At 47.3% G+C, this 23,640-nt stretch overlaps 1 protein-coding gene across 3 annotated transcripts in view; it reads right to left on the bottom strand.

The window, feature by feature from the left end:
- The window catches only part of LOC121558164 (seizure protein 6 homolog), a 143,250-nt gene that overhangs the window by 43,616 nt on the left and 75,994 nt on the right, over positions 1 to 23,640 (bottom strand). For all 3 annotated transcript variants that reach the window (XM_041871648.2, XM_041871657.2, XM_041871638.2), the window contains exons 2-3: positions 19,743 to 20,507; positions 17,863 to 17,996 (exon numbers count right to left, since the gene is read on the bottom strand). In XM_041871648.2, coding sequence (XP_041727582.2) covers positions 17,863 to 17,996; positions 19,743 to 20,507 — 899 coding nt within the window. The remainder of the gene's footprint in view (positions 1 to 17,862; positions 17,997 to 19,742; positions 20,508 to 23,640) is intronic.

The raw sequence follows: 23,640 nt of genomic DNA, 5'->3' as shown, positions 1-23,640 counted from the left end.
ACAGACAAAAGCTGCTATTACATGAGACCTGAGGCCACTGAATGGTAAGAGAGAAGCAGTGAGATTAGTTAAGCTATTCCGGAGGAAATTGAACACTGTCTCACCCTGAGCTGAGTCTTTCTTCCTGAAAGCCTGTTTCTATTTGAACACCTGAGTAATCCTGGTTTGAGGGGCCGGTTGAATACAAACCTGTGGAGGTTGTTCCTGCTGAGCCAAGGTCGGCTGAAGGTGGAGAGCTGAGTAGTTGTCTCCAGAGAGAAGAGATTACAGTCTGTGGGACCAAACTGGACAGCAGGGACCAAACTATGTACTGAGTTCAAAAGAGAAAATGTAGAAATCCATTGGCCTCAAAAGACTCAGGTCCAGGCTCAGACAATTCAACACTTGTAGAACATTCTAAAAACATACTGAATGTATCCTATCAGCTTGCCTTTCCCATCCCACAGAGGGTATAAGAGCAATGACGGTTAAAAAAAAACACAGGCTAAGCTTCACTCATCCGCCTAAGAGATTGAACATTCACATGCTTTCCCCATCTGCACTTATCTCATTTAACATTCACCTCAGCTGTTTCAATTTCATTATCGCCACAATCCATACGCGCCTGTCAGAAAATTGGTTTTATGCAGCTTGCCTGAATAAGTAGAGAAGGGAGAAAAAATTGTAGGGCAAGGAAAAGCCAGCAACAACGTGAAAACAAGAGTAAGGTTATGGAGGGGAATGAAAAACATGTTTAGATATACTGTGAGAGGCCTATTCATTATATACAGTGAGCTCCAAAAGCATTGGGACAGTGACACAACAAAAAATGTGTCACTATCCCAATAATTTTGGAGCTCACTGTGTCATGAATATGGAATACTTTATATTCAGTGTGACAGCATTTCAGTGGCAAATGTTGTTTAATGTAATCAACGTCTAATAATCTACCTCTGTTTCCACACTGAAACTTGGCATTGAAAGTTGCTTTTTCTGTATAAAGTATATATAGTGCTAAAGCTGCATCTCCTCTACACTATTATTTAGAGGGTAGAGAGTAGAGCATCAGAAAAACATTAGCTGTCCATTTATTTTCATTGTTGGCCTGTTTTACTGAGGTTAATAGCTACTGTATCTAGATCTCATTGTCTAAATGAGCTGAATTAACATTAGCACTGATCGAACAATAGAACAACTCCTAATAGAGGAGGGGCCTATGCAATGTTTATTAACAGTGTGTTATACTGATCCAGTTAGTCATCCAACTGAAACACTCTGGAAGCCAACTGCTTTCACATTCTCATTCATCCAATTCTCCATCTCTCTCGCTCCCTTTCTTTCTTTCCTTTCCCTCTCTCTGTCCTCCTTGTTCTGTCTCTAAATCTCATAAGACCTCTTGAAACCCTTTCTGATCTCCTAATTCCTCGACTCTCTGTCCCTTCCTTGTTATTTCCTCTCAGAAAATAGTCTGTGAAGTTTACAACAAGGTGACGTGGGAGAGGCAGGGACAGGGAGAGGAGAGGGAGGGGAGCTGCCTTCCAGCCTACGGCCTTACTGCAGACTGATTCCAAGACAGATAAGCATGCTGCTGATACTGTAGCTGACCCACCTTGACCAGGAAAAGATGCATCTTTAAAAATAACCTCCAGAAAGGATTCTATAGTTCTGCACTGCACTGCACTCTCCACATCTAAAAGCCCTGCCTCAGCCACATTGGTGAACTTCAAATCCTCTCCCAACAATAGCAAGGTACAAAAGACGCAAACCGAGTACAAGGCAGAAGGAGAGATGAGTAATGGACTTTCCCTCCCTCCCTCCCTCTCTTCTTTCCTTCCTTTCACGCTCCCTCTATGACTGTCTGACTATCAGCCATGGCACTGGAGATTGGCCTGTGTGGCAGCAGGTGTGACTGTAGCCACTTCCAGAGAGTGGCTGTGGTGATGTGAGGGTCACCATGTGGGAGCTGTCCCAGATAGAGGTCAGCAGTCTCATCTACTGCCTGATCCTGTCAGTGTCTGCCTGGAGACAGCAGGTAAACATCAGAAAATGAGAGAAAACTCATGATGTGAACTAACATGGCTGCCATCACTGCAACTTGTCCCTCTGAGTTCAGTGTTAGGGATAGAAATTAATAACACTGAAAATAACCAGCACTTCACTCTGAGTCAGAGGACATTACGGTCTTGTAAGGACCTTTGTTGTCTTAGCCAGAAAGCTCAAGTTCACAAACCTGTTGTCCAGGAGACCTTTTAAATACTGGGCTGCCATTGGGCTGAAACAGACTCTAGTTTGTGGTGTTAAACCCCCTCTTGTCTCAGTGAGGGAAGAGCAGTGAGAGAACAACAGTCGACGTTGTCACGGCGCGTTATTTACACCGTCACCCAGGTGGTGCACAGTACCGGTGCTCAGTAGTACTGACAAGACAAACAAGTACAGTGAGATCAGAGAGAGCTGGGCTCTCTCACTGCCACTAAGTGCATCTCCTTGTTTTCTCTTTCCCCCAGTGTTGTGTTCACAGAGCCCATGTGGAATCTGCTAATTGCGCTTCTCCCAGCTCCTCCATGGCCCCTCCATGTTTCTTAACAGGCATCAGTGCAGCCGACAACAGGAGAACATTCACTGTGAGGAAGGAAAAACACAAGGGCCTGGTCCAGAGAGAGGAGGATTGTGAAGGAGGAGAGAGGATCGGAGAGAAGAGGCCTCTGTGTAAGCTGGAGAAAAGTGGAAATGATGTTTTATAGGATGTGGAGGTAGCTGTTTTGACAGCTTTTTTTGCCTGAGCTGAAACATCAGAGCCATTGGGGAGCGGAAAGCCATCTTATTTCAGGGACATAGATACAGGTTTGACACATACACACGCCACACATGCTACTGGGTTATTGTACAGTACATATTACTGGTGAGCTCTCAGTGCTGAAGATACTGCTCTCTCCCACAGACGAGGACAAGTCATTAACAGACCCTTGTTTTCACTGACCTCCAGCTCCCTAGTTATGATTGAGTTGTGGACTATCTATCAGGTGATAAGAGTGGAGTGGGCCAGGGTATTGATTCTTGTCCATCCAGCAGTAAAAGGTCTGAGCCATGTGCTTTAGTGTACTGGGAGTCAGTGAGACTGGCTAAGAACAGCTAAAGCCCTGTGGGCTAGAGCCTGAACTCTACTGGTGCTCAGTCAGGGAGGGAGCCACTGTGCAATTAACATGTTGCAGGCGACTGAACGCTGCATGCCCCCTCCTCCCCTCTGGGACACAGTAACCTAATAAATTAGTCAAAGGTTCAGGACACACATCATGTTTACAGTAATAATGATTTACATGCATAATGTAGCCTACATGTTCCAGTTGTGGGTGGCTCATGGCTGAGGTTGATGAATCAATTATCCTCTGCTCCCAGGTTTATGTAATCTTCTGCAGTCCGTGGCGTACGAACTGTATGTCATTTCACTACGAAGCGTGAGAATGAATGAGAATGAGAGAAACATATCCTCGACTCACACAGAGAGAAAATTTAAAAACATGTGTTTGAACATGTATATATTTTCTAGCAATTTTGTTGTCGCCTAGTTGTCAATATTTCCATATATTTAGATAGTTCATATCATCCCAGACAGTCACTCTTTAGTTAAGCACTTTTCTCAGTCCTCCAAAAAGTATCAGTGTGACACTTCTTACCGGATATTGAACTGACAGATTGCGCCACCCTTTATTAAACTGTCCAAGCAGTGACAAATGCATCCCAATCAATCTCTGCCATCAACCCAGACAGAGACTGCAGATAGAACTGTACTTTATTGAACTGTGCCGAGGTCCACTTAAGCCAGAGTAGTTGGGAATATTGACCCATCAGTCGATACTCTGCAGTACTACCCACCATGGCTTCAGTGAGCTGCTTAAAGATCCTCTCCCACCACCTACACACTGCTGGAGTGGATAGAACTACTGGGCTGGACTCCTCTCTCATATGAAATGCAGTCCTTGATTAGGGAATGAGCATGTTTTAGCTTGGTCTACAGTGCACTGATCTATGAACTGCCACAGACGTGGGACTCCAGCGGAAAGTTAATCACTCCTGACTATCCTACCTTCACATGACAACTACCACTGTTGGGTGGTTAACAGAGGGTCTCTGACTGTTAACCACATGATGCTATTATGAAACGCCCACTCCTCTCTCCCAGACTACAGCTTTAAGACTCTGTCTACATCGGCACATGGTAGACCTGATGGGGCTTGCCTTCGTGTGGAGTTGTGAGGGTGGTATAGTATATGGACTTGGTGGAGTTGTGAGGGTGGTATAGTATATGGACTTGGGGAGTTTCAGAACTATAAATACTTTTTAAGCAAATCTCTCTCTCACTCTCTCTCCATCCCTCCCTTCCTCCGCTCTGAGGCAGGGCTGGAGCAGTCAATACTGAAGACCCTATGGTCTGATGAAGCAGTGCACTAGGCAGGTGTGGGCCATAGACCACAAAGCAGGACAATTCCACACAGAAAAGAAACAAATCCTGCCCAAGGAATAATCCACATCAGTCTTTATCTTCTAAGGCCTACATGAAGGCAACCGTTTAAATCCAGCTTACTCTAAAATGGATGATAAACGGGAGTTGTTCAGACCCACATTCTACAAAGCCCCCTGGCCTAGAGAAGTCCTTTGAAGTAGATTAATCCAAAAGATTTCCAGATAAGAGGAATAATCAACCCAGTCTTAGAAACGGGATGACACCAATCGCCTATCTGGCCATTAAGCCATCTGAAGTGTAGAGGGGTATAGACAGGGCCAGCTCCAGGCATACGCGACATAAGCGGTTGGGGACCCCGAGCCGCTAGGGGGCCCCCAACCCAACAACAAAAAAGAGTGTTAGAAAAGTAGAATACACAAAGTGCAAGTTCGAAATTTGGTTGTGCATCAGCAATTTTTCTCTTCTTATGCCAGTCACTGACAGTCACTCAATTTGCCATGTCAGATTAAAAAAATGTCGATTGGTAAATTAGTCTAGCCAGCTATCTAAACAGGCCCTGGGTGTAGAGGGGTGTAAATGGGTGTAGACTGATTGAAGAGGGGTGTATGGTGTAGAGGGGTGTATGATTTAGAGGGGTGTGGGGGGGTGTGCCTGGGTGTAGATGGGTGTAGAGGGGTGTAGAGGGCTGGGGGGTGTAGTATGTGTAGAGGGGTGTAGAGGGCTGTAGAGGGGTGTAGATGGGTGTAGAGTGCTGTTGAGGAGTGTAGATGGGTGCAGACTGGGTGTAGACGAGTGTAGAGGAGTGGGGGGTGTAGTGGTATGTAGGGTGGTGTAGAGAGGTGTAGGTCACTGACAGTCACTCAATTAGCAATGTCAGCTAAAACAAATTGATTGGAAATTAGTCTAGCCAGCTATCTAAACTACCGACCGGTCACGCAGGGCAAGTGCCCAGGGTGTCACGACTTCCGCCGAAGTTGGTGCCTCTCCTTGTGCGGGCGGCTATCGGCGGTCTTCTAGCTGCCACCGATCTACGTTTCTGTTTTCTATTTGTTTTGTCTTTATTGTACACACTTGGTTCCCATCACGTTATGATTATTTCTCTATTTAACCCTCTGGTTCCCTCATGGTTTTGTGCGTGATTGTTCTTTGTTTGGTATTTATGACTGCTGTGAGCTGGTGTATTTCCCTGAGTGGAATTAGTATTTGTTTCTTTCCGAGTAAAGTTCGTCTGTTACTCAGTTCTGTGTCCTGCGCCTGACTCCGTCCTACTGCTGCACACTGACACCTGACACAGGGACCCTGACCTCCATGGGGCCCCTATTGATTTTGTTAGTCACACATTTTTTGGGGGGTTTGTATCATTTGATTTATACAACATGCCTACCACTTTGAAGATGCAAAATATTGTTTATTGTGAAACAAACAGGAAATAAGACAAAAAAACAGAACCTGAGCGTGCATTACTATTCACCACCCTAAAGTCAATACTTTGTAGAGCCACCTTTTGCAGCAATTACAGTTGCAAGTCTCTTGGGGTATGTCTCTATAAGCTTGGCACATCTAGCCACTGGGATTTTTGCCCATTCTTCAAGGCAAAACTGCTCCAGCTCCTTCAAGTTGGATGGGTTCTGCTGGTGTACAGCAATCTTTAAGTCATACCACAGATTCTCAATTGGATTGAGGTCTGGGCTTTGACTAGGCCATTCCAAGACATTTAAATGTTTCCCCTTAAACCACTCGAGTGTTGCTTTAGCAGTATGCTTAGGGTCATTGTCCTGCTGGAAGGTGAACCTCCGTCCCAGTCTCAAATCTCTGGAAGACTGAAACAGGTTTCCCTCAAGAATTTCCCTGTATTTAGCGCTATCCATCATTCCTTCAATTCTGACCAGTTTCCCAGTCCCTGCCGATCAAAAACATCCCCAAAGCATGATACTGCCACCACCATCCTTCACTTTGGGGATGGTGTTCTCGGGGTGATGAGAGGTGTTGGGTTTGCGCCAGAAAGCTCAATTTTAGTCTCATCTGACCAAAGTACCTTCTTCCATATGTTTGGGGAGTCTCCCACATGGCTTTTGGCGAACACCAAACGTGTTTGCTTATTTCTTTCTTTAAGCAACGGCTTTTTTTCTGGCCACTCTTCCATAATGCCCAGCTCTGTGGAGTGTACGGTTTAAAGTGGTCCTTTGGACAGATACTCCAATCTCTGCTGTGGAGCTTTGCAGCTCCTTCAGGGTTATCTTTGGTCTCTTTGTTGCCTCTCTGATTAATGCCCTCCTTGCCTGGTCCGTGAGTTTTGGTGGGCGGCCAGCTCTTGGTAGGTTTGTCGTGGTGCCATATTCTTTCAATATTTGAATAATGGATTTAATGGTGCTCCGTGGGATGTTCAAAGTTTCTGATATTTTTTTATAACCCAACCCTGATCTGTACTTCTCCACAACTTTGTCCCTTGACCTGTTTGGAGAGCTCCTTGGTCTTCATGGTGCCGCTTGCTTGGTGGTGCCCCTTGCTTAGTGGTGTTGCAGACTCTGGCGCCTTTCACAACAGGTGTATATATACTGAGATCATGTGACAGATCATGTGACACTTAGACTACACACAGGTGGACTTTATTTACCTAATTATGTAACTTCTGAAGGTAAATGGTTGCACCAGATCGTATTTAGGGGCTTCATAGCAAAGGGGATGAATACATATACACGCACTACTTTTCCATTATTTATTTCTTCAAATTTCTTGAAAGAAATTATTTTTTAAATTTCACTTCACCAATTTGGACTATTTTGTGTATGTCCATTACATGAAATCCAAATAAAAATCCATTTAAATTACAGGTAATGAAACAAAATAGGAAAAACACCAAGGGGGATGAATACTTTTGCAAGGCATTGGAGATTTAAAGGAAATTCACTTTAAAACATACATTTCAAGAGGGGGGTCACTAAAATGCTTTGCCCACAAGGTGGGGAGGGGCCCCCAACCAAATCTCGCTTAGGGCCCCAAAAAGGGTAGAGCCGGCCCTGGGTGTAGAGGGGTGTAAAGGGGTGTAGACTGATTGTAGAGGGGTGTATGGTGTAGGGGGGGTGTAGAGGGGTGTATGATGTAGAGGGGTGGGGGGAAGTTTACATACACCTTAGCCAAATACATTTAAACTCAGTTTTTTTTACAATTCCTGACATTTAATCCTAGTCAAAATTCCCTGTTTTAGGTCAGTTCGGATCACCACTTTATTTTAAAAATGTAAAATGTCAGAATAATAGTAGAGAGAATGATTTATTTCAGCTTTTATTTCTTTCATCACATTCCCAGTGGGTCAGAAGTTTACATACACTCAATTAGTATTTGGTAGTATTGCCTTTAAATTGTTTAACTTGGGTCAAATGTTTCGGGTAGCCTTCCACAAGCTTCCCACAATAAGTTGTGTGAATTTTGGCCCATTCCTCCTGACAGAGCTGGTGTAACTGAGTCAGGTTATATAGGCCTCATTGCTCGCACACGCTTTTTTAGTTCTGCCCACACATTTTCTATAGGATTGAGGTCAGGGCTTTGTGATGGCCACTCCAATACCTTGACTTTGTTGTCCTTAAGCCATTTTGCCACAACTTTGGAAGTATGCTTGGGGTCATTGTCCATTTGGAAGACCCATTTGCGACCAAGCTTTAACTTCCTGACTGATGTCTTGAGATGTTGCTTCAATATATCCACATAATCTTCCTTCCTCATGATGCCATCTATTTTGTGAAGTGCACCAGTCTCTCCTGCAGCAAAGCACCCTCACAGCATGATGCTGCCACCCCCGTGCTTCACATCAAACATAACAATGGTCATTATGGCCAAACTGTTCTATTTTTGTTTCATCAGACCAGAGGACATTTCTCCAAAAAGTACGATCTTTGTCCTCATGTGCAGTTGCAAACCGTAGTCTGTCTTTTTTATGGCGGTTTTGGAGCAGTGGCTTCTTCCTTGCTGAGCGGCCTTTCAGGTTATGTCGATATAGGACTCGTTCTACTGTGGATATAGATACTTTTGTACCTGTTTCCTCCAGCATCTTCACAAGGTCCTTTGCTGTTGTTCTGTGATTGATTTGCACTTTTCGCAACAAAGTACGTTCATCTCTAGGAGACAGAACGCGTCTCCTTCCTGAGCGGTATGACGGCTGCATGGTCCTATGGTGTTTATACTTGCGTACTATTATTTGTACAGATGAACGTGGTACCTTCAGTCGTTTGGAAATTGCTCCCAAGGATGAACCAGACTTGTGGAGGTCTACAATTATTTTTTGGCTGATTTATTTAGATTTTCCCATAATGTCAAGCAAAGAGGCACTGAGTTTGAAGGTAGGCCTTGAAATACATCCACAGGTACACCTCCAATTGACTCAAATGATGTCAATTAGCCTATCAGAAGCTTCTAAAGTCATGACATAATTTTCTGGAATTTTCCAAGCTTTTTAATGGCACAGTCAACTTAGTGTATGTCAATTTCTGACCCACTGGAATTGTGATACAGTGAATTAAAATTGAAATAATCTGTCTGTAAACAATTATTGGAAAAATTACTTGTGTCATGCACAAAATCTATAGTTTGTTAACAAGAAATGTGTGGAATGGTTGAAAAATGAGTTTTAATGACTCCAACATAAGTGTATGTAAACTTCCGACTTCAACTGTAGATGGGTGTAGAGGGCTGGGGGGTGAAGAGGGTTGTAGAGGGGTGTAGACGGATATAGATGGGTGTAGACGGGTGTAGAGGGATGTATAGGGTAGTAGAGTGCTGGGGGGTGTAGTAGGCTATATGGGGCTTAGAGGGATGTAGGGTGTTGGGGGTGTAGTGGGGTTTAGGGGGGTGTAGACGGGTGAGGTGAAGGGGTGTGTAGGCGGCTGTAGAGGGGTGTAGACTCGGTGTAGAAGGTTGTAGTGCGTTGTAGAGGGATGTAGACGGGTGTAGAGGGCTGGGGGGTGTAGAGGGGTATAGATTGGTGTAGATGGATGTAGAGGGTTGTAGAGGGGTGTAGCGGGCTGGGGGGTGTAGGGGGGTGTAGAGTGGTGTAGTGGGATGTATGATGTATGGGGGTGTAGTAAGGGTTAGGGGTTGAAGGGGGTGTAGACTGGGTGTAGAGGGGTGTAGACGGGTGTAGATGGCTGGGGGGTATAGAGGGGTGTAGATTGATGTAGAGGGTTGTAGAGGGTTGTAGAGGGCTGGGGGTGTTGTAGGCTTTAGGGGTTGTAGAGGAGTGTTGGGTGTAGTGTGTTGTAGTGGGGTTTAGGGTGGTGTAGAGGGGTGTATGGGGGGGTTGGTGTGTGTAGAGTTGTAGTGTAGACTGGGGTAGACTGGGTTTAGAGGGGTGTAGAGTGGTGTAGAAGGGTGTAGAGGGCTGTGGGGTGTAGTGGGATGTATGGGGTGTAGACTGGGTGTAGAGGGGTGTAGAGGGGTGTAGAGGGTTGTAGACGGGTGTAGATGGGTGTAGATGGGTATAGAGGGTTGTAGAGGGGTGTAGAGGGTTGTAGAGGGGTGTAGATGGGTGTAGATGGGTGTAGATGGGTGTAGAGGGGTGTAGAGGGTTGTAGACGGGTGTAGATGGGTGTAGATGGGTATAGAGGGTTGTAGAGGGGTGTAGAGGGTTGTAGAGGGGTGTAGACTCATGTAGACTGGGTGTAGAGGGGTGTATAGGGCTGGGGGGTGTAGTAGGCTGCAGGGGGAGTAGAGGGGTGTAGGGTGTAGGGTGGTGTAGATGGGTTTGGGGGGTGTAGAGGGGTGTAGAGAAGTGTAGACTAGTTGTAGAGGGGTGTAGAGGGGTGTAGAGGGGTATGGACGGGTGAAGAGGGCTGTAGAGGGCTGTAGACTGCGCGTAGAAGGGTGTAGATGTCACGAGGGTCTATGTCGTCCAAGTATGACCAAGGCGCAGCGTGTCCAAGAAACATGACTTTATTAAATAAACGTTATCGGACTACAAACAAAAGACGACTCAATGAAGTCCACGGTACACTGACCAAAAGGAACAAAAACCCACACCCTCATGAGAACACAAATAGTTTAAATATGGCTCCCAATCAGAGATAACGAGCCGACAGCTGACACTCGTTACCTCCGATTGGGAGTCACACGACACCACAATTAACTCACCCAAAAACACAACCAACCGAATACACCCTATACAACAAACCCCACAACAAAACCCAACAAAACAAATACACCCTGGCTCAAATACAAAAGTCCCGGAGCCAGAGTGTCACAGTACCCCTCTAAAGGTGCGCACTCCGGGGCGCACCAGCATACAGTCTAGGGGAGGGTCTGGGTGGGCGTCTGTCCACGGTGGCGGTTCTGGCCCTGGTCGTGGTCCCCACCCCACCTTAGTCACTATCCGCTTCCGTAGCCTCCTCCACATGACCACCCCCCAACTAAACCCCACTGGATTAAGGGGCGGCACCGGACTAAAGGGCAGCACCGGACTAAGGGGCAGCACCGGACTAAGGGGCAGTACCGGACTAAGGGGCAGCACCAGGATAAGGGGCAGCACCGGGCTAAGGGACAGCACCGGACTCAATGGCGGATCCTGGCTGGCTGGCTCTGGCGGATCCTGGCTGGACGGCTCTGGCGGATCCTGGCTGGACGGCTCATGGCTGGCTGAAGGATCTGGCTGCTCATGGCTGGCTGACGGATCTGGCTGCTCGTGGCTGGCTGACGGATCTGGCTGCTCATGGCTGGCTGACGGATCTGGCTGCTCATGGCTGGCCGACGGATCTGGCTGCTCATGGCTGGCCGACGGATCTGGCTGCTCACGGCTGGCTGAAGGATCTGGCTGCTCGTGGCTGGCTGACGGATCTGGCTGCTCATGGCCGGGCTGACGGATCTGGCTGCTCATGGCTGGCGGAAGGCTCTGGCTGATCCTGTCTGGCGGAAGGCTCTGGCTGATCCTGTCTGGCGGAAGGCTCTAGCGGCCCGGTCTGGCGGACGGCTCTGAAGGCTCATGGCAGACGGGCGGCTTTGCAGGCTCAGTCCAGACGGCCAGTTCAAGCGCCTTTGGGCAGACGGGCAGTTCAGGCCCGTTAGGCAGACGGCAGACTCTGGCCGTCTGAGGCGCACCGTAGGCCTGGTGCGTGGTGCCGGAACTGGAGGTACCGGGCTGAGGACACGCATCTCAGGGCTAGTGCGGGGAGAAGCAACAGGGCATGCTGGACCCTGGGGACGCACATAAGGCCTAGTGCGAAGAGCAGGAACAGGGCATGCAGGACCCTGGGGACGCACATAAGGCCTAGTGCGGAGAGCCGGAACAGGGCATGCTGGACCCTGGGGACGCACATAAGGCCTAGTGCGGAGAGCAGCAACAGGACGCACAGGACTCGGGGAACACACAGGAGGCTTGGTGCGTGGTGTAGGCACTGGTGGTACTGGGCTGGAGCGGGGAGGTGGCGCCGGAAATACCGGACCGTGCAGGCTTACTGGCCCCCTTGAGCACTGAGCCTGCCCAACCTTACCCGGGTTGATGCTCCCCGTCGCCCGACCAGTACGGGGAGGTGGACTAACCCGCACCGGCCTATGTGGGCGAACCGGGAACACCATGCGTAAGGCTGGTGCCATGTACGCCGGCCCGAGAAGACGCACTGGTAGCCGGATGCGTTGGGCCGGCTTCATGACATCTGGCTCAACGCTCACTCTAACCCGGCCGATACGTGGAGCTGGACTGTACCGAACCGGGCTATGCCTGCGTACAGGAGACACCATGCGCTCTACTGCGTAACACGGTGTCTGCCCGTACTCTCGCTCTCCACGGTAAGTCCAGGGAGTAGGCGCAGGTCTCCTACCTGACTTCGCCACACTCCCTTTAAGCCCCCCCCCAAGAAATGTTTGGGTAGTACCCACGGGCTTCCAGCCTTGACTCCGTGCTGCCTCCTCATACCGCCTCCTCTCGGCTTTAGCTGCCTCCAGCTCTTCACGAGGGCGGCGATATTCTCCCGGTTGTGCCCAAGGACCCTTTCCAGCCAGTATCTCCCCCCATGTCCATGAATCCTTTGGAGCTGGGTCCTGTTGCCGCTTGACACGCTGCTTGGTCCTATTATGGTGGGTTTTTCTGTCACGAGGGTCTATGTCGTCCAAGTATGACCAAGGCGCAGCGTGTCCAAGAAACATGACTTTATTAAATAAACGTTATCGGACTACAAACAAAAGACGACTCAATGAAGTCCACGGTACACTGACCAAAAGGAACAAAAACCCACACCCTCATGAGAACACAAATAGTTTAAATATGGCTCCCAATCAGAGATAACGAGCCGACAGCTGACACTCGTTACCTCCGATTGGGAGTCACACGACACCACAATTAACTCACCCAAAACACAACCAACCGAATACACCCTATACAACAAACCCCACACCAAAACCCAACAAAACAAATACACCCTGGCTCAAATACAAAAGTCCCGGAGCCAGAGTGTCACAGTAGAGGGGTATAGATTTGGTGTAGAGGGCTGTAGAAGGGTGTAGGGGGCTATAGTGTGGTGTAGAGGGGCTTTATGGTGTAGAGGGGCTTTATGGTGTAGTGGGGTGTATGGGGGTGTAGACGGTTGTAGAGTACTGGAGGTGTAGTGGGGTGTAGATGGGTGTAGAGTGCTGTAGAGGAGTGTCGAGGGGTGTACAGTCGTGGTCAAAAGTTTTGAGAATGACACAAGTATTGGTCTCCACAAAGTTTGCTGCTTCAGTGTTCTTAGATCTTTATGTCAGTAGTTACTATGGTACACTGAAGTATAATTAAACGTATTCCATAAGTGTCAAAGGCTTTCATTGACAATGACATTCAGTTTATGCAATGAGTCAATATTTGCAGTGTTGACCCTTCTTTTTCAAGACCTCTGCAATCTGCCCTGGCATGCTGTCAATTAACTTCTGGGCCACATCCTGACTGATGGCAGCCCATTCTTGCATAATCAATGCTTGGAGTTTGTCAGAAGTTGTGGGTTTTTGTTTGTCCACCCTCTTGAGGATCGACCACAAGTTTTCAATGGGATTAAGGCCTGGGGAGTTTCCTGGCCATGGACCCAAAATGTCGATGTTTTGTTCCCTGGGCCACTTAGTTATCATTTTTGCCTTATGGCAAGGTGCTTCATCATGCTGGAAAAGGCATTGGTCGTCACCAAACCGTTCTTGGATGGTTGGGAGAAGTTGCTCTCGGAGGATGTGTTGGTACCATTCTTTATTCATGGCTGTGTTCTTAGGCAAAATTGTGAGTGAGCCTACTCCCTTGGCTGAGAAGCAACCCCACACATGAATGGTCTCAGGATGCTTTACTCTTGGCATGACACAGGACTGATGGTAGCGCTCACTTTGTCGTCTCCGGACAAGGTGTTTTCCGGATGGCCCAAACAATCGGAAAGGGGATTCATCAGAGAAAATGACTCTACCCCAGTCCTCAGCAGTCCAATCCCTGTACCTTTTGCAGAATATCAGTCTGTCCCTGATGTTTTTCCTGGAGAGAAGTGGCTTCTTTGCTGCCCTTCTTGACACCAGGCCATCCTCCAAAAGTCTTCGCCTCAGATGCACTCACACCTGCCTGCTGCCATTCCTGAGCAAGCTCTGCACTGGTGGTGCCCCGAACCCACAGCTGAATCAACTTTAGGAGACGGTCCTGGCGCTTGCTGGACTTTCTTGGGCGCCCTGAAGCCTTCTTCACAACAATTGAACCTCTCTCCTTGAAGTTCTTGATGATCCGATAAATGGTTGATTTAGGTGCAATCTTACTAGCAGCAATATCCTTGCCTGTGAAGCCCTTTTTGTGCAAAGCAATGATGACGGCACGGGTTTCCTTGCAGGTAACCATGGTTGACAGAGGAAGAACAATGATTTCAAGCACTACCTTCCTTTTAAAGCTTCCAGTCTGTTATTCTGACTCAATCAGCATGACAGAGTGATCTCCAGCCTTGTCCTCGTCAACACTCTCACCTGTGTTAACGAGACAATCACTGACATGATGGCAGCTGGTCCTTTTGTGGCAGGGTTGAAATGCAGTGGAAATGTTTTTGGGGGATTAAGTTCATTTTCATGGCAAAGAGGGACTTTGCAATTAATTGCAATTCATCTGATCACTCTTCATGACATTCTGGAGTATATGCAAATTGCCATCATCAACACTGAGGCAGCAAACTTTGTGGAGACCAATACTTGTGTAATTCTCAAAACGTTTGACCACGACTGTAGACTGGGTGTAGAGGGGTGTAGAGGGGTCGGGGGGTAGAGTTGGATTTAGAGGGCTATAGAGGGGTGTATACTGGGTGTAGAGGGGTGTAGATGGGTGTAGGTAGATGGGGGGTAGTGGGGTGTAGATGGGTAGTAGAGGGCTGGGGGTGTAGTGGGGGTGTAGAGGGGTGTAGGCTGTATGGGGTTGTAGTCGGGTTTAGGTGGGTGTAGAGGGGTGTTGACTAGGTGTAGAGGGGTGTAGAGGGCTGGGGGGTGTAGAGGGTTGGGGGGTGTAGAGGGGTGTAGATGGTTGTAGAGGGGTGTAGAGGGGTGTAGAGGGCTGTTGGTGTAGTAGGCTGTGGGAGGTGTAGAGGGTTTTAGAGGGGTGTAGAGGGCTGGGGGGTATAGTGGGTTTAGAGGGTGTAGAGGGCTGGGGGGTATAGTGGGTTTAGAGGGTGTAGAGGGGAGTAGATTGTTGTAGGGTGCTGTAGAGAGGTGTGTAGGGGGAATGTAGTGGGGTGTAGAGGGGTATAGACTGGGTGTAGAGGGGTTTAGAGGGGTGTAGAGGGGTGTAGAAGGATGTAGACAGGTTTAGACTGGGTGTAGAGAAGTGTATAGGTTTGTGGGGTGTGGTGAGTTGTTGTGGGGCATAGAGGGGTGTAGGGGTGTGTAGGGGTGTGTAGAGAGGTGTAGACTGGTGTAGATGGCTGTAGAGGGGTGTGTAGGGTTGTAGAGGGATGTAGAATGCGTGTAGCGGGGTGTACGGGGATGTAGACTAGGTGTAGCAGGGTGTAGACTGGGTGTAGAGCAGTATAGATGGTGCAAAGGTGTGATCCACACATTGTCTGAATCCCATACTATTTAGTCAATCAACCCGAGGGTAAGGTCTCTTTAATCAAGTTAAGAGGAGCTGTGTAGACATTTTAACAGGAAGTCATTAAGAGTCCCGTAAACAAACAAAAAGACTTGACACATAATCCATAAGTAATTAATTAAGAGAAGAAGCTCCCGTACATCTAAGTCACTTTGAATAATTAAAGACAACGAGAGAAGAAGAGAAGAGAGATATGTACAGTGAGGGAAAAAAGTATTTGATCCCCTGCTGATTTTTTATGTTTGCCCACTGACAAAGAAATGATCAGTCTATAATTTTAATGGTAGGTTTATTTGAACAGTGAGAGACAGAATAACAACAAAAAAATCCAGAAAAACGCATGTCAAAAATGTTATAAATTGATTTGCATTTTAATAAGGGAAATAAGTATTTGACCCCCTCTCAATCAGAAAGATTTCTGGCTCCCAGGTGTCTTTTATACAGGTAACGAGATGAGATTAGGAGCACACTCTTAAAGGGAGGGCTCCTAATCTCAGTTTTTACCTGTATAAAAGACACCTGTCCACAGAAGCAATCAATCAATCAGATTCCAAACTCTCCACCATGGCCAAGACCAAAGAGCTCTCCAAGGATGTCAGGGACAAGATTGTAGACCTACACAAGACTGGAATGGGCTACAAGACCATCGCCGAGCAGCTTGGTGAGAAGGTGACAACAGTTGGTGCGATTATTCGCAAATGGAAGAAACACAAAAGAACTGTCAATCTCCCTCGGCCTGGGGCTCCATGCAAGATCTCACCTCGTGGAGTTGCAATGATCATGAGAACAGTGAGGAATCAGCCCAGAACTACACGGGAAGATCTTATCAATGATCTCAAGGCAGCTGGGACCATAGTCAACAAGAAAACAATTGGTAACACACTACGCCGTGAAGGACTGAAATCCTGCAGCGCCCGCAAGGTCCCCCTGCTCAAGAAAGCACATATACAGGGCCGTCTGAAGTTTGCCAATGAACATCTGAATGATTCAGAGGAGAACTGGGTGAAAGTGTTGTGGTCAGATGAGACCAAAATCGAGCTCTTTGGCATCAACTCAACTCGCCGTGTTTGGAGAAGGAGGAATGCTGCCTATGACCCCAAGAACACCATCCCCACCGTCAAACATGGAGGTGGAAACATTATGCTTTGGGGGTGTTTTTCTGCTAAAGGGACAGGACAACTTCACCGCATCAAAGAGACGATGGACGGGGCCATGTACCGTCAAATCTTGGGTGAGAACCTCCTTCCCTCAGCCAGGGCATTGAAAATGTTGTCGTGGATGGGTATGACCCAAAACACACGGCCAAGGCAACAAAGGAGTGGCTCAAGAAGAAACACATTAAGGTCCTGGAGTGGCCTAGCCAGTCTCCAGACCTTAATCCCATCGAAAATCTGTGGAGGGAGCTGAAGGTTCGAGTTGCCAAACGTCAGCCTCGAAACCTTAATGACTTGGAGAAGATCTGCAAAGAGGAGTGGGACAAAATCCCTCCTGAGATGTGTGCAAACCTGGTGGCCAACTACAAGAAACGTCTGACCTCTGTGATTGCCAACAAGGGTTTTGCCACCAAGTACCAAATCATGGTTTGCAGAGGGGTCAAATACTTATTTCCCTCATTAAAATGCAAATCAATTTATAACATTTTTGACATGCGTTTTTCTGGATTATTTTGTTGTTATTCTGTCTCTCACTGTTCAAATAAACCTACCATTAAAATTATAGACTGATCATTTCTTTGTCAGTGGGCAAACGTACAAAATCAGCAGGGGATCAAATACTTTTTTCCCTCACTGTACATGTGCTGCTATCGCGGGTGTTAGAAAGCACCGGCAGGCAATGAGAGGAGGAACAGAGGAGAGGAGGAATGTTCACCTCTCTCCACCCTCCTCCTAATCATTTTCTCCTCTTTCGCTGAAGACATGAAGCAGCTGGTATGCATCATTGAGAATGATTTGCGGTCATATCCATTTTCATCCAAAATATATTAGGCCAAACATCTGGACGGTCAGAGGGGTAATGGCTATTGTATATTTTATGAGAGCAGGAAGTTGAGCTGGAGAGTTAATCACGTGAATGAGGCAGTTCAGGTGGATGCAGATTCCCTGTTTAAATCACTGTTTCAGCTTCCAAAGGTCAGTCGCTGCAGAATGACAGTAAATACCTTGGCGACAGAGTGGAACTGAGTGGCCATCATAATTTTGAAGCACTAGTGTGCTATTGCCTGCGAGCCAAATGGACATTTTGGATGTTGCATTTGGATATCTAATGTAATTTCTCAACAGGATCTGCCAGTCTTGTGTGTTGCCATGTTTAATCTACCATATTTTAATAGACAATCACTGCGGTTGATGGACACAATGAATGCCAATAATAGTGGCGGTCTGACCTGTATTTCTACTCCATAGCCCATGTAGACCGTGACTGTGTAGGTGCAGTCCACAGAGGAGTAGTAATGAGAGCTGGACGGCTGGGGCGTCTCTATGTAGCCTTCTGGTGCTGTCAGGTTGAAGATACAGGGAACTGCAAGGACAGAAAACACAGAGAGGAAAACATTGAGGACCAGTGACACCCCTCACTAACCGGCATGGGGTGGAACGAGCTGGAGAAGACTGCCCAGAACAGAATACGATGGAGAGGATTCGTCGATGACCTATGCTCCCAATGGAGCGATGGGCCTAAGTAAGTAAGACACACCCTCAAAAGAACCCTCCCTGGTCCCATTCTCTCACTCACTCACACCAGCACCCCCACTTTAATAGTGTTTCAAGTTTTTCTAATTTTCTGCCCGAATTAACAGAGGCCCTCTCTCTCTCCCCCCTCTTTGGTTGTGTGGCTCGAGGGACAGATCAGGTAGAGGGAATGACCACAGAAAGCCTTGAGGTCTTTCTGCTCAACCGCCGCCTTTCATTTCTATCTTTCTGACTTTCCTCCTGAGAGAGGGATGACAACAGGAAGTTACTGTGTGCTTGTGTGTGTGTGCTTCGTATGTACTGTAGGTGCTTGTGTAGGTGCTTGTGTAGGCACGTGTGTGTGTGTGTGACTCAGATATATTGGGAGATTTCCCCATCCTGCCCTTCATTAGTTGTGAAGGGGTCCAAGTGGGTAAAGCACAAATTAAGCAGAGCCTGCGTCTAGAGCGTTCCACTCTAAGATTCCAACCTGGACTAAGGGGTAGATGTAACATAGTAAAAGTAAATCTGTCTCCCTCCATTTAGTATGATATATTATGTTTTGTATGGTATGTATTAATTTGTGGATGTCCATCATCCATTTTGCATGACATGTTACAAATTACAATTCGTATGATATGCTATGAATTGCAATATGTACAATAATGTTATGAATTTGCAATACTTATGACATATTACGAATTCCAATTTGTTGTGGCTAACGTTGGCTAGATGGCTAACGATATCTAGGTGGCTAACATTAGTTAGGCCAAGGGTTAGGGTTAGGGGTGAAGGTTAGGATTAAAGTAAGGGTTGGGAGTTAGATTAATGGGTTAAGGTTAGGGGAAGTTTTGGCTAACATACTCGTTGCAAAGTTGCTAATTAGCTCAAATGCTAACGTTGTCAGTGATTAGATTCGAACTCACAACCTTTGGGTTTCTAGACTTTCACTTTATACGTCAACCCATCCACTCCGACCAACCACCCTCCTTTAGTTTTTTGCCTTAAGTAACCTTCTGTTTTATGTAACCATACCAAACCTAACATATCATACTAATTTGACTGTCCTGTATATACATTTACTATGTTACGTCTAGTCTTTGAGACCAGGCTGAAAATACTCCTTCTTCACTCCCACCATAACACAAATGTGTCTCAATATCTCATGCTTGCAATGTGTTTTCCAATCCATTTCAGGAGCTCTTGATTGAGTGTGAGAGGAGCAGGAATACTGATGTTATAATTAATTTAAGCCCCTTGGCTGTTTAGATATGTGGGCTGCAAACAGAGAGGATTGAGAGAGCGAGCACAGTGGTGTTTCAGACAAACAGACAGACACAGGGCTGCTGTGTTGGAGAGGGTGAAACACAGCCACTTTACAACTCACCAAGGCCCAAGATTATCTCTAGGACTGCATAATGAGAATATGAGCATGATGTTCATTTTACCTTCACAATGAAGACAGAATCATGGAAACTGGTGTTAGGTGTGGTGCAGGATATTGTATCTGATAGTAATTCATACACTGTATGTTTCTGGGTAAGAATAGGTGATCATTAGGAGTATGTAGCTACATAGCCTGGCTGTGTTACATTACCTGGGTTTTGCATGGTGGTGATGATGGTGGTTGTGGTTATAGTGGTCATAGTGGTCTCCTCATCCACATCACCAGATACTGCAGACGTCCCCATCGCTACCCCATCACTGGCGTGGCTCATGTTGTGTTCTTCTGACTTCCCTGCATCCTTCTCCACTAGAGTGGTCAAAGCTGGGTGAGTCATGGTGGATGCAGTGGGGACCTCAGAGTACCTGTTACCTATAGGAGCGGCCAGGTTGGGGGTGTTTGAGCGGGGAGGGGGAGCAGAGGTGTGCATGACAGGAGTGGTCAGGGTATCCATGGCATTAGCCTCCTCCTCTGTCCTCCTCTCCCTACCATTGGTCAACGCCCCTCTCTGAGTCACAGAGACACGCCCCTCTGGAACAGCGCTGCCCTGTGTTGCCAACGGTGACGTGGCTGTTGCCACAGTGGTAGTGGTTGAGGCAACATCGGAGAAAGCTAGTGCATCCTTGTGTGGCACCGTGTGAATGGCGGGGTCCCTGGCAAAGTCGGGAGCTGAGGGTGGCATAGCAGGGTGGATCTCCACACCCCCACTGTCCTCAAAGAAATGCCCCTGTCCTTGGAGGGACTCCTGTAAGAGGAAACCCTTGTAGAGAGGGTGGTGGTTGTGGACGTTCAGGGGCGGGGCGGTTGTCACAAGAGGGACCTCTCTGTCAGTGTCCTGTGTGGTGGGGTACGGGCTGGGGCCTCCACTCTCAGACTGTCCCCTCTGGGTGATGTATGTCCCCTCCTCAGAATAGGAGCCTGGAACAACACACACAGAGCACATACATACAAGGTAAATCTAGTGTCACACAGGAAAGATAATATCCCTAAAAAAAACTGTTTAAAGCAGTGAAGCACAGCGCTGTAACATGCTGTAGGTTTTGATGAGGCCCTTTTGAAAACACAGGGCAGTAAAGCCCAAAGAGATTCAATGTTTTTTCCTCCTCCTCATCAATTAAATATGAATGCTTTAGCTGCTTTAATGAGCCTATATGATGAGCCCACCTTCTGCACCTGCAGATGTAATCTAGAGCACTCCAGGAGCCTGTCATCCTACCGCAGCCTACCAGGAGCCTGTCATCCTACCGCAGCCTACCAGGAGCCTCTCCTCCTACAGCAGCCTACCAAAAGCCTGTCATCCTACAGCAGCCTACCAGGAGCCTGTCATCCTACAGCAGCCTACCAAAAGCCTGTCATCCTACAGCAGCCTACCAGGAGCCTCTCCTCCTACAGCAGCATACCAGGAGCCTGTCATCCTCCAGCAGCCTATCATCCTACCGCAGCCTATCATCCTACCGCAGCCTACCAGGGGAAGTGTTCCTCTCTTCACAATGCTTCATTTCCACAACAATAGCGACCCCTCTAAGCACTAATAGCGATCAATATTTTAATTTATTTTTTACCCCTTTTTCTCCCCAATGTTGTGATATCCAATTGGTAGTTACAGTCTTGCCCCATCGCTGCAACTCCCGTGCAGACTCGGGAAAGGTCAAGAGCCATGCGTCCACCGAAACGCGACACCGCCAAGCCGCACTGCTTCTTGACACACTGCTTCTTGACCCGGAAGCCAGCCGCACCAATGTGTCGGAGGAAACACCGTACAGCTAGCGACCGAAGCCAGCGTGCATGCGCCCGGCCGCCACAAGGAGTCGCTAGAGCGCGATGGGACAATGACATCCCAGCCGGCCAAACCCTCCCCTAACCCGGATGACGCTGGGCGAATTGTGCGCCGCCTCATGGGTCTCCTGGTCGCGGCCGGCTGCAATACAGCCCGGGATCTAACCCGGATCTGTAGTGACGCCTCTAGCACTGATCAGTGCCTTAGACCGCTGCGCCACTTGGGAGGCCCTAATAGCAATATTTTTCAAACAATCAGAGCCCAAATATCAGAAGCGCCAGGCACACCGAAGACATCGAACGTGGGCAGCAAGTAAAAGAAAAGATGATACTGTATCTCAAAACAAACTGACTATATATCTATACACTCTTTTCTATGAAGTGTAAAAAGCACAATGTACACATTTCTTATCCTAGGAGCGGCATGAGTTTTGTAAAAAGATCGACTCCTTGGCTGGGATTAAATCAAATGTACACTCGGTATGTCAGTCATATTCATGGCAATGACACGTGAAAGCCGTTGCCAGGGGAGAGAAGCTATGAGTCAGACTGAAAATACACACACAGAGATTGTAGATAGATCATTGCTGGTAAAACAGCCTATAGGGAGGAGGTCAGAGACCTGGCCGTGTGGTGCCAGGATAACAACCTCTCCCTCAACGTGACCAAGACAAAGGAGATGATTGTGGACTACAGGAAAAAAAAGAGGACTGAGCACGCCCCCATTCTCATCGACGGGGCTGTAGTGGAACAGGTTGAGAGCTTCAAGTTCCTTGGTGTCCACATCACCAACGAACTATCATGGTCCAAACACACCAAGACAGTCGTGAAGAGGGCACGACAAAGCCTATTCCCCCTCAGGAGACTGAAAAGATTCGGCATGGGTCATCAGATCCTCAAAAAATTCTACAGCTGCACCATCGAGAGCATCCTGACTGGTTGCATCACCGCCTGGTATGGCAACTGCTTGGCCTCCGACCGCAAGGCACTACAGAGGGTAGTGCGTACGGCCCAGTACATCACTGGGGCCAAGCTTCCTGCCATCCAGGACCTCTATATCAGGCGGTGTCAGAGGAAGGCCCTCAAAATTGTCAAAGGCTCCAGCCACCCTAGTCATAGACTGTTCTCTCTGCTACCGCACGGCAAGCGGTACCGGAGTGCCAAGTCTAGGTCCAAAAGACTTCTCAACAGCTTCTACCCCCAAGCCATAAGACTCCTGAACAGCTAATCATGGCTACCCGGACTATTTGCACTGCCCCCCCACCCCATCTTTTTACGCTGCTGCTACTCTGTTAATTATTTATGCATAGTCACTTTAACTCTATCCATATGTACATATTACTTCAACTACCTCAACTAACCGGTGCCCCCGCACATTGACTCTGCACCGGTACCCCCTGCATATATAGCCTCCCTACTGTTATTTTATTTTACTTCTGCTCTTTTTTTCTCAACACTTTTTTGTTGTTGTTTTATTTTACTTTTTTATTAAAAATAAATGCACTGTTGGTTAAGGGCTGTAAGTAAGCATTTCACTGTAATGTCTGCACCTGTTGTATTCGGCGCATGTGGCCAATAAAAATTGATTTGATTTGATTTGATAAAAGTAAAACATCTTAAACAATACTGCATTTCAATATACTAATACTATTGTTAAAATGAAATGAGTATTTGAGGCTTTACATCAAATGTCTGACTGATAATAGACTCTCAGAGTCAGATCTACTATAGGACTTTACAATAGTACTACCAAAGACAAATGTCTTTGACGAGGTAGCAAACAGCATACTGTAAGGATCAAATGGTATTACCTGTATAACCACAGGGTATTTGTTATAAAGCCTATACACATCTCCCTCTCTCCCCCTTTCTCCTTTCCTTTGTCCGAAGCCAACACTTCAGGAGACACAGGCACAGAGAGATTCAGAGAAAAGGGAATAGCCTCAGTGGCACATTCAAGTTTTCTAAAGACCGCAGCAGAAAATAGGCTTATCTTGAATAAACCACGAATTCAATTTAAACTCCAACGATTAAAGTTCTGAAAAACCTTAACATCATGGCTATGAGGTCTGGGCTCAAGGCTTCAAAAACATGGAAGCAAAACCCCTTCTTAGGGAAGCACAGTCAATCCAGTTTAAAGAAATCCAGTTGATTCCTCTTGAAAGAGAAGACCCATGCTCTTGCATTTTATATTGAAACTACATTACACACACACACACATACACACACACACTCACACACACTGACTGAAAGTTGGCTAAATCATCTCTACACT

The sequence above is a fragment of the Coregonus clupeaformis genome, chromosome 5 (assembly GCF_020615455.1).
Source record: "Coregonus clupeaformis isolate EN_2021a chromosome 5, ASM2061545v1, whole genome shotgun sequence".
In the NCBI taxonomy this organism is placed as follows: Eukaryota; Metazoa; Chordata; class Actinopteri; order Salmoniformes; family Salmonidae; genus Coregonus; species Coregonus clupeaformis.
Note: the sequence above shows the minus strand (reverse complement) of the source record. Positions and strands in the feature narration are given on the sequence as shown.